Source organism: Mobula birostris, chromosome 8 (genome assembly GCF_030028105.1).
Source record: "Mobula birostris isolate sMobBir1 chromosome 8, sMobBir1.hap1, whole genome shotgun sequence".
Taxonomy (NCBI): domain Eukaryota; kingdom Metazoa; phylum Chordata; class Chondrichthyes; order Myliobatiformes; family Myliobatidae; genus Mobula; species Mobula birostris.
In genome coordinates, this window is record NC_092377.1 from 111,534,920 (window position 1) to 111,550,357 (window position 15,438).

At 43.3% G+C, this 15,438-nt stretch overlaps 1 protein-coding gene across 1 annotated transcript in view; it reads left to right on the forward strand.

Moving 5' to 3' along the window:
• igf2r (insulin-like growth factor 2 receptor) overlaps positions 1-15,438 on the forward strand; it is a 211,139-nt gene that overhangs the window by 18,912 nt on the left and 176,789 nt on the right. Inside the window, exon 3 of the mRNA XM_072265972.1 lies at positions 14,888-15,003. Coding sequence (XP_072122073.1) covers positions 14,888-15,003 — 116 coding nt within the window. The remainder of the gene's footprint in view (positions 1-14,887; positions 15,004-15,438) is intronic.

Below are 15,438 nucleotides of genomic sequence, written 5' to 3' on the forward strand. Positions count from 1 at the left end.
AATAAACTGGACATAAGGAACCCCCTTCGAGTATCGCTGTCTCCCTTCACCCCTCGATAGGACCATCTTGTTGCAGGAAAACAAGCCCAGGGCTCCCACTGATTCAGCGATATTGGTGTGTTGCAATGATTTCATATGTTCATATGAGGAAAATATGTGCTGTGTGTTTATTTTCCAAACGTTACTTAAAATGTTATGATGCTATTGACTTATAAGTGACTTATAATTGACTTATCACTATATTCATGCGAGGAAAATATGCGCTGTGTTTTTAATACTAAATTTGTTAGAAAAACCCTTTTAGAAACGAAATTGAGTGTATTAGCAACTTATAGGTGACTTATAGTTGATTAACACCACCCCCCCCCACCCCCAGGGTTGCCAACTGTCCCGTATTATCCAGGACATCCCGTACATTGGGCTAAATTGGTTTGCCCCATACGGGACTGCCTTTGTCCCATATTTCCCCCGCTAAGGTAGAGCGTTCCTATGAAACCTTTGTGCTGAAATGGAGTAAAGTGAAGAAGCAATTACCATTAATTTATATGGGAAAAATTTTTGAGTGTTCCCAGACCCAAAAAATAACCTACCAAATCATACCAAATAATACATAAAACCTAAAATAACACCAACAGATAGTAAAAGCAGGAATGATATGATAAATACACAGCCCATATAAAGTAGAAATAATGTATGTACAGTGTAGTTTCACTGAACAGAATTGCCAAAAGCAATTTGTATATAAAAATCCGCATGTACAGGTCACGTATGCGCACCCAGGTGCCTGCGCAAGGCTTCGTGGTCATGGTAGTCTTTCTTGGAGTAAACACAACGTACTTGACCGCTGCCCTACCGGTTGGCAGGTATATTGTCAATAATAAACCGGTCTGCGGTGCAAAAAAGGTTGGGGACCCCTGCAGTATAGCATATTTAAATCTGTCCCAGGTAGCTGTTGTTTTGTTTTCGTTGTGGTGTTCTTCTACAGCTGTTTTGAATTGTTGCTTAAATACGCTATCATTTTTAAGTTCTCCCAAGATATACTACTTTCACTTTTTTCCACGTTTCAGTTTTTTAGATTTTGTTTTGATGGTAGCTTTTACTGGATGGTGAGCTGAGGCTTTAGAATTTGTGATATTATTTCTAAAGTGTTCATTGGTAGTCATGTGCTGCAGGTGACACCAGACCGTCATCCAGTGACTGTAAGCAATAGTGTAAAGGCTAAGGGTAGCAACATGGAGCATCCGTACACTTTACCAGAAAGGAAATTTGGGCAACACTTTAAATAAAATGAAAAGGTTGGAAGTTGATACCTTAGGCCTGTCAGAAATTAGATGGACTGACAGTGGCAAATTCACTAAGAATGGTTCTCTGATAATGTATTCTGGACGTCAACAGCATATGTATGGGGTTGGAATTATTTTAAACAAACAAGTATCAATATGCCTTATGGGATTTTGGGCGCTATCCGACTGGCTGCTTTTAGTTAAATTAAGGGGTAACCCTTTGAACATTAGCATAATTGAAGCCTATGTGCCAACAAATGATGCGGATGAAGAGGATATCAACAAGTTTTATGAAGATCTTGTAAGTGCTTATTAGCAATGTAAATCTCAGGATATAAAACTAGTCATGGGAGATTTTAACTCCAGAGTTGGACAGGAAAGGGTTGATAACATCATAAGATTTTCTCCCCTTTTGAATTAGGGGAGACAAATGAAATGGAGACAGGTTTACTGATTGTTCACTTACAGTCAGTCGAAAGGACAAGTCAGCGTAAACTGGTTGAATTCCTGTTGATAAGTTTTATAGTACAGTAGTGGTTTTGGTGTTCTAATTTGTTCTGTATTTCATTTTATTACATGATTTGTTACTCAGTTTATCCTTTATTTCCATGAAACTTTGGATTGGGGCACCTGCTTAATTGGTACCAGTGCATTTTGATCCAATGTGTCCCAATTAACTGGAATCCCCTGTATTTATTTGAATTTTCTGCAGCATTTAATAGTAACATCCTTGTTTCCTCGAGGGGTTACCACTCCATTGTAAAAGGATTTGCCAAACATTTGACATGTGGTATTTAAGATAATTTCTTGTGGGCACCCAGCCTTGTTGGCCTACCCCACTTTAATGGCCATCCCCAGGTAATGAACTGGCAGATCATAAATTGATTTTGTTCATTATTTGTAAAGCCCATTCTGACAACCATACCTCCACAGTATTGTAATGAGTGGCGTCTAAAGCAAAGCAGCACTAATGAGCATGAGCACTTACTGAAGGACATCAGTGGTGAATAAGTTACTGGAGTGGTAAATCAAGATTTTTGAAGAGGTAACCGGGAAGATAGACAAGTGTGGGGTGGTGGGTGTTTTCCAGATGGATTTTTAGCGAGACCTTTGACAAGGTGCTGCATAGCAAGCAAGTCCAGAAGGTTATGTCACATTGGATCCAGGGAGAGATGACTAAATGGGTTTCGTTATGTTGGCTCGATGGTAGGAGGCAGAAGTGATGGTTGAAGGCGGTTAGAGGTGTTGGTGCTGGAAACTTTGTTCATAATTTATATAAAAGATTTGGATCGTAAGACGTAGCGGAATTAGGCCATTCGGCCCATTGAGCCTGGTCCAGCATTTGATCACGTCTGATTTATTTTCCTTCTCAACCCCACTCTCCTGTCTTCTCTCCACAACTTTTGATGTCCTTACTAATCAAGAACCTTTCAACCTCTGCTTTAAATATACCTGATGACTTGGTCTCAACAGTTGTCTGTGGCAATGAATTCCACGGATTCATTATCCTCTGGCTAAAGAAATTCCTCCTCAGCTTTGTACTAAATGAGCGTCCCTTGATCCTGAGGGCATACCCTCTGCTCCAGGACTCCTTCACTAAAGGAAGCATCCTCTCCTCATCTGTTCTATCTAGGCCTTTCAATTTCCAATAGGTTTTAATGAAATCCCCCCTCATTCTTCTAAACTGCAGTGAGTACAGGCCCAGAGCTGTAAATGCTCCTCATACCTTTTGAGTAATGGAATCAGGTGAAGCAGTTGGTTACTTCGTTTATAAGTGTGAGCTGAGTGGAACATTTATTGGGCTGTCTGGACTGAACTTGGTTAAGAGTGTTTGTGGTAAGAATGCATAGATGAGTTGACTGCTGTGCCGTGCTAACCAAAATTAATTATACTGTCACCTTCACAGGAAAAAACAGCCTCAAAAACAGTGACGTGACTGAGAGATGACTCAAAGGAAATCCAGTTTACCACAAAGATTAAGTTGCATCTGTTGTTAATTGCTTTTCGTTGGATTTGTAGACTGGAGTATAAGGCTAAAATACTCAATAAAATTGGTCAAAGCAAAGTATCTTAGAAATGTGTTCACTGTTGTAGTGAAGGTATCACTGGTAAAATCAGCATTTGTAGCCATTCTGTACATATCCTTCATGAAGGTGAGTTGCTTTGAACTGCTACTCCTTTTGCTGAAGGAACTCGTGGAGCTGTTAGTGAGGGAGTCCTACAGTTTGGATTGGTTGACAGCCAAGGGCTGATAACTTATTTCTGAGTTGTGGCTTCTATAAAACTTTTATAGTTGTACTGTGGAGAACATTCTGACAGGCTGCATCACTGTCTGGTATGGAGGGGCTACTGCACAGGACCAAAAGAAGCTGCAGAAGGCTGTAAATCTAGTCAGCTCCATCTTGGGTACTAGCCTACAAAGTACCCAGGACATCTTCAGTAAGCAGTGTCTCAGAAAGGCAGCATCTGTTATTAAGGACGTCCAGCACCCAGGGCATGCCCTTTTCTCACTGTTACCATCAGGTAGGAGGTACAGAAGCCTGAAGGCGCACACTCAGCGATTCAGGAACAGCTTCTTCACCTCTGCCATCCGATTCCTAAATGGACATTGAATCTTTGGACACTACCTCATTTTTTTTTTAATATACAGTATTTCTGTTTTTGCATGTTTTTTAATCTATTCAATATACATAAGTGATTTACTTTGTTTATTTTTTTCTCTCTGCTAGATTATGTATTGCATTGAACTGCTGCTGCTAAGTTAATAATAAATCTGATTCTGATAACTGTTCTGGAAGGGAACATGAAAGAGGTTGTGGTCCCAGTTTGGCCCGAATACAACTGATGGTGGTCCGGACAAGTGAAGGATTCCAGGTTTTCTGAAGCAGATTGGTTTTTGGACCCATCTGATAGGAGCGATGACAATGAAAGTTAAAACAAATTAGTGCTGCCTTCAAATTCTGGGTTACTGACGGGGTTATTTGCAGTGGTTGGGATTTGGTCCCTGGATTACAGGGTTAGATAACATACCTCATCACTTTGCAATGCCTTCAGTGGAAGAACTTACTGTACTTGCTGTCGTTGTCCTTCCCTTTGATTGAGGTCATGGCTTTAGGGAGTGTCCCCTGTGCGTTTTCTGGACAGCTTGTAGAGATATTAGGGTAGGCACTGAATGCTTCAGATGGCTGATTTGTCCTGAATGGTGTTGAGCTGGTGGTGTTTCAGCTACATTCATTCAGTCACATGCTTCAGCATGTGAAAATCTCCCCCCCCGCCCTGGGTGCCTTATAGGTGGTGGAAAGGCTTTGGGATGTAAAGAAACATTTGCTGTGGGATATGTAAGCTGAGCTCTTTGTGAGTATAGTATTTATCATACTGAAAATTAAAGCAAGTTGGTGCTGTCTACAAATTCTGAGCTGGGTTATTTTCTGTGGTAGGTTTTGATCTCTGGATTACAGGCAGATAACATTCCTCATCACCTTGAGCTACCTTCACTGGAAGGACATTCCTGTCCTTGTCCCTCTGTGTGGTTTTGGGAGGTGTTGTCTGAGTAGTCAATGCATTTTTTGGACAGCTAGCCCATTGGTAAGGAACAAATTGCCAGTCAAGTGGCTGCTTTGTCCTGGATGGCGTTGAGCTGCTGGTGGTGTTTGGGCTACATTCATTCAGTCTCATTCCAGCACACCCCTTGCTTGTGCCTTTATAGGTGGTGGAAAGATTTTGGGGGTTTAAGGAAATGCTTACTGCAGGATGTGCAGGCTGAGTTGATCTTGAGCACAATGTTTACCTGACTGAACCAGCTGAGTTTCTGACACAATCAAAGTTGGCCTTACTCCAGTTTAAAATCTTATCCCAAGACCCAGACCTATCCTTTTCTATAACCAACATGAAACTAATGGTATTATGATAACTAGATGCAAAGTATTCCCCTACACCAGGGGTCCCCAACCTTTTTTGCACCGCGGACTAGTTTAACATTGACAATATTCTTGCAGACTGGCGGTGTGGGGGTGTCCAAGTAGGGTTAAACTCACCTCAACATGTCTTTTACAGTTAGGGTTGCCAACTTTCTCACTCCTAAATGAGGGACAAAACTAGCAGTCAAATCACGGGACACTTTACCTCGGAAAAGACTACCATGACCATGAAGCCTTGCGCGGGCACCTGTGTGTGCATGTGATGTGCGCATGCGCATACGTGCTGAATTTTTTCCCACTAATCAGTTTTGCCTTCATCTTCCCGACTATACCGTACATATTATTTCTACCTTATATAGGCTGTGTATTTATCATATCATTCCTGCTTTTACTATATGTTAGTGTTCTTTATTTTCTGTTTTGTGTGTTATTTGGTATGATTTGTTAGGTTATTTTTTGGGTCTGGGAACGCTCAAAAATTTTTCCCATATAAATTAATGGTAATTGCTTCTTCGCTTCACGCCATTTTGGCACAAAAGGTTTCATAGGAACGGTCTACCTTAGCGGGGGAAATACGGGACCAACCAATTTAGCCCAATATACGGGATGTCCTGGCAAATATGGGACAGTTGGCAACCCTATGTTCAAGTTCAACAGTGCGTGACAGGGAATGAGGAAAGGTGCAGCTGACTCTTATCGTTTCCTTGCGGCCCGGTAGCACATGCTTTGCGGCCCGGTGGTTGGGGACCGCTGCCCTACACAAACATCTTGTTACCTGCCTTGTCTCATTCCTTAATAGGAGTTTTAGTATCACACACTCTCCTGTTGGGATTTCTATGTACTGATTAAGTAAACTTTCCTGAATGCATGAACAAACTCTTTCCTATCCAGCCCTTTTACAGTATGGGAGTCCTAGTTGTGTTTCTTGCAACAGTCTGTGATCTCTCTACAAATTTACTTCTTTAAATCCCATGGACTGTCGGGTGGTCTATAATGTAATCCCATTAACATGGTCATACCTTTCTTATTCCTCACCTATGGGAAGCCACACTAGATGGTTTGTCTTGACATTTCCCTGACTAATAATGCCACTCCTTCCCCTTTAATCACTTTTGCTCTGTCATGTCTAAAACAATGGAACCCTGGACATTGAGATGCCAGTCCAGCCTTTCTTGCAACTAAATCTCACTAATGGCTAATAGTTCAATAGGCATCCATTAGTCTCATGAGACCATGGATTTGCCTGGGCAAGGTTGTATGGAAGACTGGCAGTTGCCCATGCTGCAAGTCTCCCCTCTCCACGCCACCGATGTTGTCCAAGGGAAGGGCACTAGGACGGATACAGCTTGGCACCGGTGTTGTCGCAGAGCAATGTGTGGTTAAGTACCTTGCTCAAGGGCACAACACGCTGCCTCAGCTGAGGGTCGAATTAGCGACCTTCAGATCACTAGACTAGCGCCTTAACCACTTGGCCACATGCCAACACAATGGCTACAACGTAATAATTCCACGTGTTGATCCATGCCTGAAGCTCATTTTGTGTATGAGAAAGTGACAATGCCACTTGCTTTTTCAAAGCTATCACTGGCTCTTCCTTTACTAGTTTTCCCTTGCAGCAAGTAAATTATGTGCTCAGTGTTGATCCTCTGAGTTAATTGTTCATTGTAAGACATGGCGAAAAGATGCTCGATATCTCACCGAACTCCCTAAACTTGCTTTGCAGTAACTCATTATCCGTCCTATTCATGTCATTGGTACCAATGTGGCCACAACCTCTGGCTGCTCACCCTCCCACTTAAGAATGCTGTGTTCTTGATCTGAGATGTCCCTGACCCTTTCATCCGAGAGGCAACAACTTTCCGGAAATCTCGTACTCATCCACAGAACCTCCTTTCTGTTCCCCGAACCAACATATCCTCTATGACTACAGCTTGCCTCTTCTTCCCCTTTCCTTTCTGAGCCATAGAGTCAGACTCAGTGCTAGAGATGTGACCGCTGTGGCTTCACTCTGCTAGGTATTTTCCCAACAGTATCCAAATTGGTATACCTGTTGCTGTGGGGAATGGCCACAGGTGTACCCTGCACTGGCTGCCTACTCCTGTTCCCCCTTTTCCCCCTCCTTATAGTCACCCACTTACCTATGCCTGACACCATTGTGTAACTATCTGTAAATCCTGTCTGTAAATCTGTAAATCAGAACCTCAGCCTCCCGAATGATCTGGATTTTTTCCAGTTCCAGCTCCAACTCCTTAACACAATCTGTTAAGCTGCAGCTGGATGCTCTTCTTGCATTGTAGTCACCAGGGACACTGGACGTCTCCCTGCCTTCCCATATCCTGCAAGGTGAGCATTCCACTATCCTGCCTGGCAACTCCTCTGCTCTAAATATGCAATAAGAAATAAAGAATAAATGATGACAAATCTACCTACAGCCTAGGCAACACACATCAAAGTTGCTGGTGAACGCAGCAGACTAGGCAGCATCTCTAGGAAGAGGTACAGTTGACGTTTTGGGCCGAGACCCTTCGTCAGGACTAACTGAAGGAAGAGCTAGTAAGAGATTTGAAAGTAGGAGGGGGAGGGGGAGATCCAAAATGATAGGAGAAGACAGGAGGGGGAGGGATGGAGCCAAGAGCTGGACAGGTGATTGGCAAAAGGGATATGAGAGGATCAGGGGACAGGAGGCTCAGGGAGAAGGAAAAGGGGGAAGGGAGGAAAAACCCAGAGGATGGGCAGGGATATAGTGAGAGGGACAGAGGGAGAAAAAGGAGAGAGAGAGAGAAAGATTGTGTGTATTTAAATAAATAACAGATGGGGTACGGGGGGAGGTGGGGCATTAGCGGAAGTTAGAGAAGTCAGTGTTCATGCCATCAGGTTGGAGGCTAACCCAGATGGAATATAAGGTGTTGTTCCTCCAACTTGAGTGTGGCTTCATCTTTACAGTAGAGGAGGCCGTGGATAGACATGTCAGAATGGGAATGGGATGTGGAATTAAAATGTGTAGCCACTGGAAGATTCTGCTTTCTCTGGTGGACAGAGTGTAGATGTTCAGCAAAGTGGTCTCCCAGTCTGCGTCTGGTCTCGCCAATATATATAGAAGACCACATCGGGAGCACCGGCCGGAGTATATCGCCCCAGCCGACTCACAGCTGAAGTGTTGCCTCACCTGGAAGGACTGTCTGGGGCCCTGAATGGTGGTGAGGGAGGAAGTGTAAGGGCATGTGTAGCGCTTGTTCTGCTTACAAGGATAAGTGCCAGGAGGGAGATCAGTGGGGAGGGATGGGGGTGATGAATGGACAAGGGAGTCGCGTAGGGAGCGATCCCTGCTGAAAGCGGGGGGGGCGGGGGAGGGAAAAATGTGCTTAGTGGTGGGATCATAGCCTAGGCTCTCCTTGCCAAAGCATCGATGAGCCAAATCCTCAACTCCCAATCCAACACTGGCCCACTCAGGCAATGGCCACTCCACTTAAATCCAACTATTTTTATTGCCAAGTACCTAATTATGCACAATCTACTATCTCCCTGGGACTGTGATGAGCTGTCTTAAATTATTGCAAACAACCTGGAGAAGGTGCTGCCTCTGATTGAAGCAGTGGCTCCAAAGGTCTGGTGATAGTTGAAGTCAGAGTGGTGTGCTGTGGGGAAATTGCAAATAACAGTGTTCCCATGTGCCTGCTGACGCCACCCTCGGTTGAAGTTGGTAGTTTGGAAGAAGCCCTCTGAGTGATCAAATGCATTTTGCAGATAGTGCACAATATCAATGCAGTAAGATGTACTTTAGTCTGACATCAATCAAATGGTCTGTTCTGTCTGAATTGGTTTCTACTGTAGGGTTTGGTTATGATAATGCCATTAAAAGTCAAAGGTAGGTGGTTAGATTGTAAACTTTAGTCATGCCTTTGACCTTCAGGACTGCCTACTTTGCCAAAATATCCACCCCTCTCCAAGATCCGTGCAAGCCCAGCTCTGCAGTTGAGCTTTAGAGTTGCTTGATGTGTTGAGTGTTCTGAAATGTTCTGATTTTCATTCCTTTATCTTCATTGATTTTTCATTCAGCATTAAAACTATTAATATTTTTGGAGAACTTTTAGAATAATTTCATTTTTGTTGAAAATGTTAATGCAGTGCTGCTTGAAAGCTGTAATCTGCAACAAACCAGGGGTCAGGTCTTCGTTGAAACGCTACACCAGGTACTTTGAGGAATGCCACAATACAGTGGATCAATTCACACTTCCCGGCCGTTTTCACCTTCAGTCACAATGTGCCACTTACAATCAGTCCATGGTAGTGAAACAAAATCTTCATAACCTCTTCCAGTCGTCCTGCTTAAGTGATTAGTTTACCCCCACCCCCCACACCATCAGTCCAGCTAATCAATCTAACTTATTTTAGGCCATCACAGTCGTTGTTGGGTGGCTTTTCAAAGCACACACTCCTTTACCTGGAGCTCCTTACACGGAAGAGTGCTATTGCATGTTTATTGTGTGCTGAACTTGTAGACCTCCTGGGCTTGAAGTATTCCAGTCGTGTTGAATCAAATTTCCTATAAAAAGCACAGAATTAATTTAATGCTCTGTTGATCCTGGCTGAGGCTCTAACAAATCTCTTCAGATGTACTGTGGAGAACATTCTAACTGGTTGCATCACTAATATTGATGGGCCACTGCGCAGGATGGGGAAAAAAGCTGCAGTGGGTTGCAAACTCAGCAGGCTCCATCGTGGGCACGAGCCTTCCCACCTTCGAGGACATCTTCAAAAGGCAATGCCCTATAAAGGCAGCATCTGTCATTCAGGACCCCCACCATCCGGGGCATGCCCTCTTCTCACCACCACCAGGAATGAGGTACAGGAGCCTAAAGACACACCCTCAGTGATTGCGGGCAGTTTCTCCCCCCTCCACTGTCAGTTTTCTGAATAGACATTGAGCTAATGCATGAAAACTACCTCATTATTTTTGCTCTCACTTTGCACTACTTATTTAGATTCTACTTTTCATTTGAATTTACAGTATTTTATGTATTGCACTGTATTGCCGCAAAACAACAAATTTCACGCAGTTTGTCAGTGATATTTAAACCTGATTCTGAGCAAGGACTGGAACCCATTGCAATCTGCCTAACACTGGAGCAGGTTCCACGGTAGACACAATCTCACTGGCTCTGCACTCTGCTTTGGAGCACTTAGACAGTAGCAGTACACATGTCAAACTACTGTTTATCTCTTTGCTACCTGGCTTTTAATATAATCCCCTTGCTAATAATCATTAGGCTTGTAAACATGGGGCTCTGCCTCTGATATAGTGTTCACAGATTTGTACCGGCAGGAGGAAATTGAGGATTCAGTTATTGTTTTTATTTAGAGATACAATGCGGAACAGACTCTTCGAAGCTTACAGTAAATTTATTATCAAAGTATGTATATGTCACCTTGTACAGGTGTCCCCTGCTTTTTGAACGTTCGCTTTACAAAACCTCACTGTTAAGAAAGACCTGTTTTCGCTAACAGGTGTTTTCACTGTTACAAAAAAAATCCGTGCGTGATAAAAGGCAGCGCGCCATAAAAATCAGCGCGCGCCCCGAGCAGCCGCTCTCCCCCGGATTCAGAACTGCATTCTTGCCGGCATTGCTTAAACATGTGCCTGTGAGCAGCTGTTTGCAAGATGAGTTCTAAGGTGTCAGAAAAGCCTGAAAGAGCTCATAAGGGTGTTACACTTAGCATAAAACTAGACATAATTAAGCGTTTTGATCGTGGTGAATGAAGTAAAGACAAAGTGAGTTTGGCTTGTGGAAGTTGACGAAGATGATGTTGAAGAGGTTTTGGGATCCCATGACCAAGAACTGATAGATGAAGAGCTGATGCAATTGGAAGAGGAAAGGATAACAATCAAAACCGAATGCAGTAGCGAACTGAAGTGAAGCAACTGCGTAAGATTTTGGCTGCAGTGATAAGTACGGCTTTAATTTTGAAAGGGTACATAGGTTTAGGGGATATTTGCCGGATGGTTTGAGTGCTTACAAAGAACTGTATGATAGAAAAATGTGCGAGGCTCATTAGTCAAGCAAGCCTTTCACGTCAGCCACAGCAGACGACGACCCTTGACCTTTGACATTGAGGCGGGCAGTCATAGGAGAAGATGAGCTGCCTACCCTAATGGAAACAGACGACGACGAGATGACATCCCGGTGTCCCACCACACCAACTCCCAGGCCACGGACAGATACCGATTCGCGGAGAATGCAGCGGTAGCCGAGAGGCACACAGCATATCTTTAAGAAAAAAGCCGGAATAAAACATGCTAATTAATTAGGTGCCGCCCAACACGTACTGTAATTGGCCCAGATCAGAGGCGATGCAATCGGCAATCGATTGCTGTGTGCCTCCCAGCTACTGCTGCATGCTTCGCGGATCGGTATCAGTTCGCTGCCTGGAGGTTGGGGTCCACTGCACCACCCAAACTCCGACGACTCAGTGTAACACACCATCATCAGTGTGCTTGGCAAGCTGTCTTCCTGATTCCCGTAAGTGATACTACACTGTACATACATTATTTCTACTTTATATCAGCTGTGTATTTTTACGTGTTATTTGGTATGATTTGGCAGTTTCATAGTTTAAAGATTACTGGAGAGCGTGTTTTGCCAACAGCGCTTGCGTGAGATTTTCTGCCGATGGCGCTTGCACCGTGTTTCTGCCGAGAGTGCTTGCGCGAGATTTTCGCTACGGACAACAGTGCACCAATGATTGTGGAAAAGTATTTCTACTTTATATAGGCTGTGTATTTATCATATCATTCCTGCTTTTATTATATGTTACTGTTATTTTAGGTTTTATGTGTTATTTGGCATGATTTGGTAGGTTATTTTTGGGTCTGCGAACGCTCACAAAATTTTCCCATATAAATAAATGGTAAACACAAAATAATCTGCAGATGCTGTTGTCAAAGGAACACTCACAATGTGCTGGAGGAACTCAGCAGGTCAGTCAGCATCAGTTGAAGGGTTTCGGCCTGAAATGTCGACTAATCTTTTCAACTGATGCTGACTGACCTGCTAAATAAATGGCAATTGCTTCTTCGCTTTATGACATTCCGGCTTACAAACCGCTTCATAGGAACGCTCTACCTTCAGATGGCGGGGGAAACCTGTACTAAGATTTATCTTCTTATGGACATCCATAGTAAATAGAAAGAAACATGATAGAATCAATGAAAAACCACACAATGAAGACATACAAACAACCAATGTACAAAAAAAACTCCACCATTAAACTGCACAAATACAAAGAGAAAAAAAAACAAAGTAATAGTAAATAAGCCATAAATATTGAGAACATGAGATGAGACCTTGCAAGTGAGTCCGTAGATTGTGGGGTCAGTGCTGGGGCGAGTGATGTTATCCCCTCTGGTTCAAGAGCCTGATGGTTGAGGAATAATAATGTTCCTGAACCTGGTGGTGTAGTCCTTGCGGCTCCTGTACTACCTTTCTGATGGAGGCCTAATGGTCCTCACTGCCCAGCAACCCACCTATTTAACACTAGGCTAATCACAACGGCATTTACAATAATCAATTAACTTACTAAGCAGTCCGTCTTTGGACTGTGGGAGGAAATCAGAGCACCCCGAGGAAGCCCACGTAGTCTGGTAGGGAGAACGTACAACTTTCTTACAGTGCTGGAATTGGACTCTCCAATGCCCTGAGTTGTAATAGTGTCGCACGACCCACTGCACTACTGTGGCATTCAGTTGTAAAGGGAGGTACAGAGGCCGAAGTTCAGAAGCCTAATGATCAATACTGAGGGGAAGATATTGAACACCTGTCAGGTACCCCGTGACGGGTTAAAGAAATGGAAAACACCTTGGAGTCTGGTATTGCTGTTAACTAATGCTATTTATTAGTAACTACGCAATACAGTAATATAAATTCAGGTAAATCAAACAGGTTAGCAATGAATGAATGTGTGTGTGTGTGTGTGTGTGTGTGTGTGTGTATATATATATATATATATATATATATATATATAAATATATAAAAACCAAGCTTCAAGCCTTGGGGATAAATGGATACAGTCTTACAATGATGGATAAAGGGAATCAGTTAAGTTCGTGGTATTGAGTTGAGTAGTGATGGAGAGAGAGAGGTGTTGTGGTTGTCCGAGTAAGCCGATGCCGTCGATCTTTCCCGTTGTCCTCCGAAACTTCCAAGTTAGCCAAACTTGACCAACTTAAGAGCGCCGTCTTCAAGTGAGCAACCCAAGCAAAGGTTAGACACACTAGTAGACTCCACAGGGTCGCTCTTTCAGGCACTAATTATCACAGATCGATCCCTCACAATCAATCCTCAGTCCCACACTCATGGGCACCTAAAAAGGATAGTGGCAACTTCACCACACCTTAGTGCGTCTGCGTGTCCTGTGAAACAAGCAACTACGCTGGTTTAAATACTGTTGTGCCGAACACCAGCTGTCCATCAAGTAGCTCCTCCCTTCTCTCTCTGTAGGAACTCAGAAGCTGGCAGTTTCCTTGCAGAAACTCTAAACAAACTGTGAGCAGTCTTTGCCCCTCTCTCTTAATAACAAGTTGTTTGTGCTGTACAGCTCTCAGCGATGCCTCCACCAGCTGCACACTCTCTCTCTTTTTAAAAGCACAGTTCATTAGGGATAATTCAGGATCCCGTCACACACCGAGTTGCAAATTGATAAACAGTATCTTGATATATATTTTATTTTCTACATGCTTTAACACAGAGTGGAGAACCAGTGAGATTGTCTCCTCCTCACCAACAATTAACACTGGTGCACCTGGGATGCACACTTAGCCCACTGCTCTAATCTCTTATTATTACTATCTCTTCCCTCATGTTCAGTCAGGGCCCCAAACAGTCCTTCCAGGTGTAACACTTAACCTGCGAATCTGCTGGGGTCGTCTGTTGAGTCTAGTGCTTCCTCTATATTAGTGAGAACCGTCGCAAATTGGGGGTTCGCTTTGTTGAGCACCTCCACTCCGTCCGCCAAAAGCAGAACTTCTCGTTGGCCAAACGTTTCAATTCCGACTCCTATTCTGCCATATCAGTCCACAGCCACGATGAGACCACCCTCAGGGTGGAGGAGCAACACCTTGTATTCCGTCTGGGCAGCCTCCAACCTGATATCATGAATATTGATTTCTCCTTTTTGTTTTTAAAAAAAAAATTCTTCTCCCGCCCACTAATGTTCTTGACTCTAGCCTCTTACCTCTTCTCACCTGCCTCACCCTTGGTCGCCTCCTCCTACCCTTTCTCCTCTCCTATCAGATTCCTTCCTCTCCTGCCCTTTACCTTTCCAACCCATCTGGTCTCACCCATCACCTTCCAAGCTATCCTCCTTTCCCCTCTCCGTACCTTTTTATTCTGGCATCTTGCCCCTTTGCTTTTCAGTCCTGAGGAAGGTCTTAGTCTGAAACGTCAACTGTTTATTCATCTCTGTAGATGCTGCCTGACCTGCTGAAATCTTCCAGCGTTTTGTGTGATGCTGAAGTACAGGAGCCTGAAGAAACATTACTTTCCCTCTGCCATCACTACTTTGTTATTTCTATATTTTGTACTAATTATTCTGTAATTGATGCTTATTTTGTCTCTGCTCTGCCCTACCCTGCTGCCACAAAACAGGAAATTTCACCCCAGTAGTAATAGACCTAATTCTGATCCTTTGTAGGTAACTTTGTACTAAAGACTGGGCTTGTGCATCACTTTGAGTACAACACTACCCAGAAGTGTTCAGAACAAAAGACTATCCAAAGCAGCATCAGTTTCCTATGTGGGAAGACCCTGGTGAGTATGTCATTTTCTTTGTCATCAGCTATACACTATCTGCTGTATAGTAACTTAAAATGAGTCAGTTTTTAAGCAGGAAGTTGCCAGTGACTCGAGCTTGAAGGTTTTAAAGATGATGAGAATTGTCACATTTTGTAGCTGTTCTGACAGAATCCTTTCTTAAAAATAACTTTTGTATCAAATTGATGAAAGCAAATCATAAGCATGAGATATTGCAGATGTTGGAAATCCAAATTAACACATGCAAAATGCTGGAGAGTCAATGTTTTGGGCTGAGACCCTTTCAGTCCTGATGAAGGGCTCTGGCCTTCATTTAATTGTTCCTCTCTGTAGATGCTGCCTGACCTGCTGAGTTCCTCCATCATTTTGAGTGTGTTTTAATTAAGGTACTTTTTTTAATTGAAATGTTCTAGCTTGCTTTCCCTGTTACTT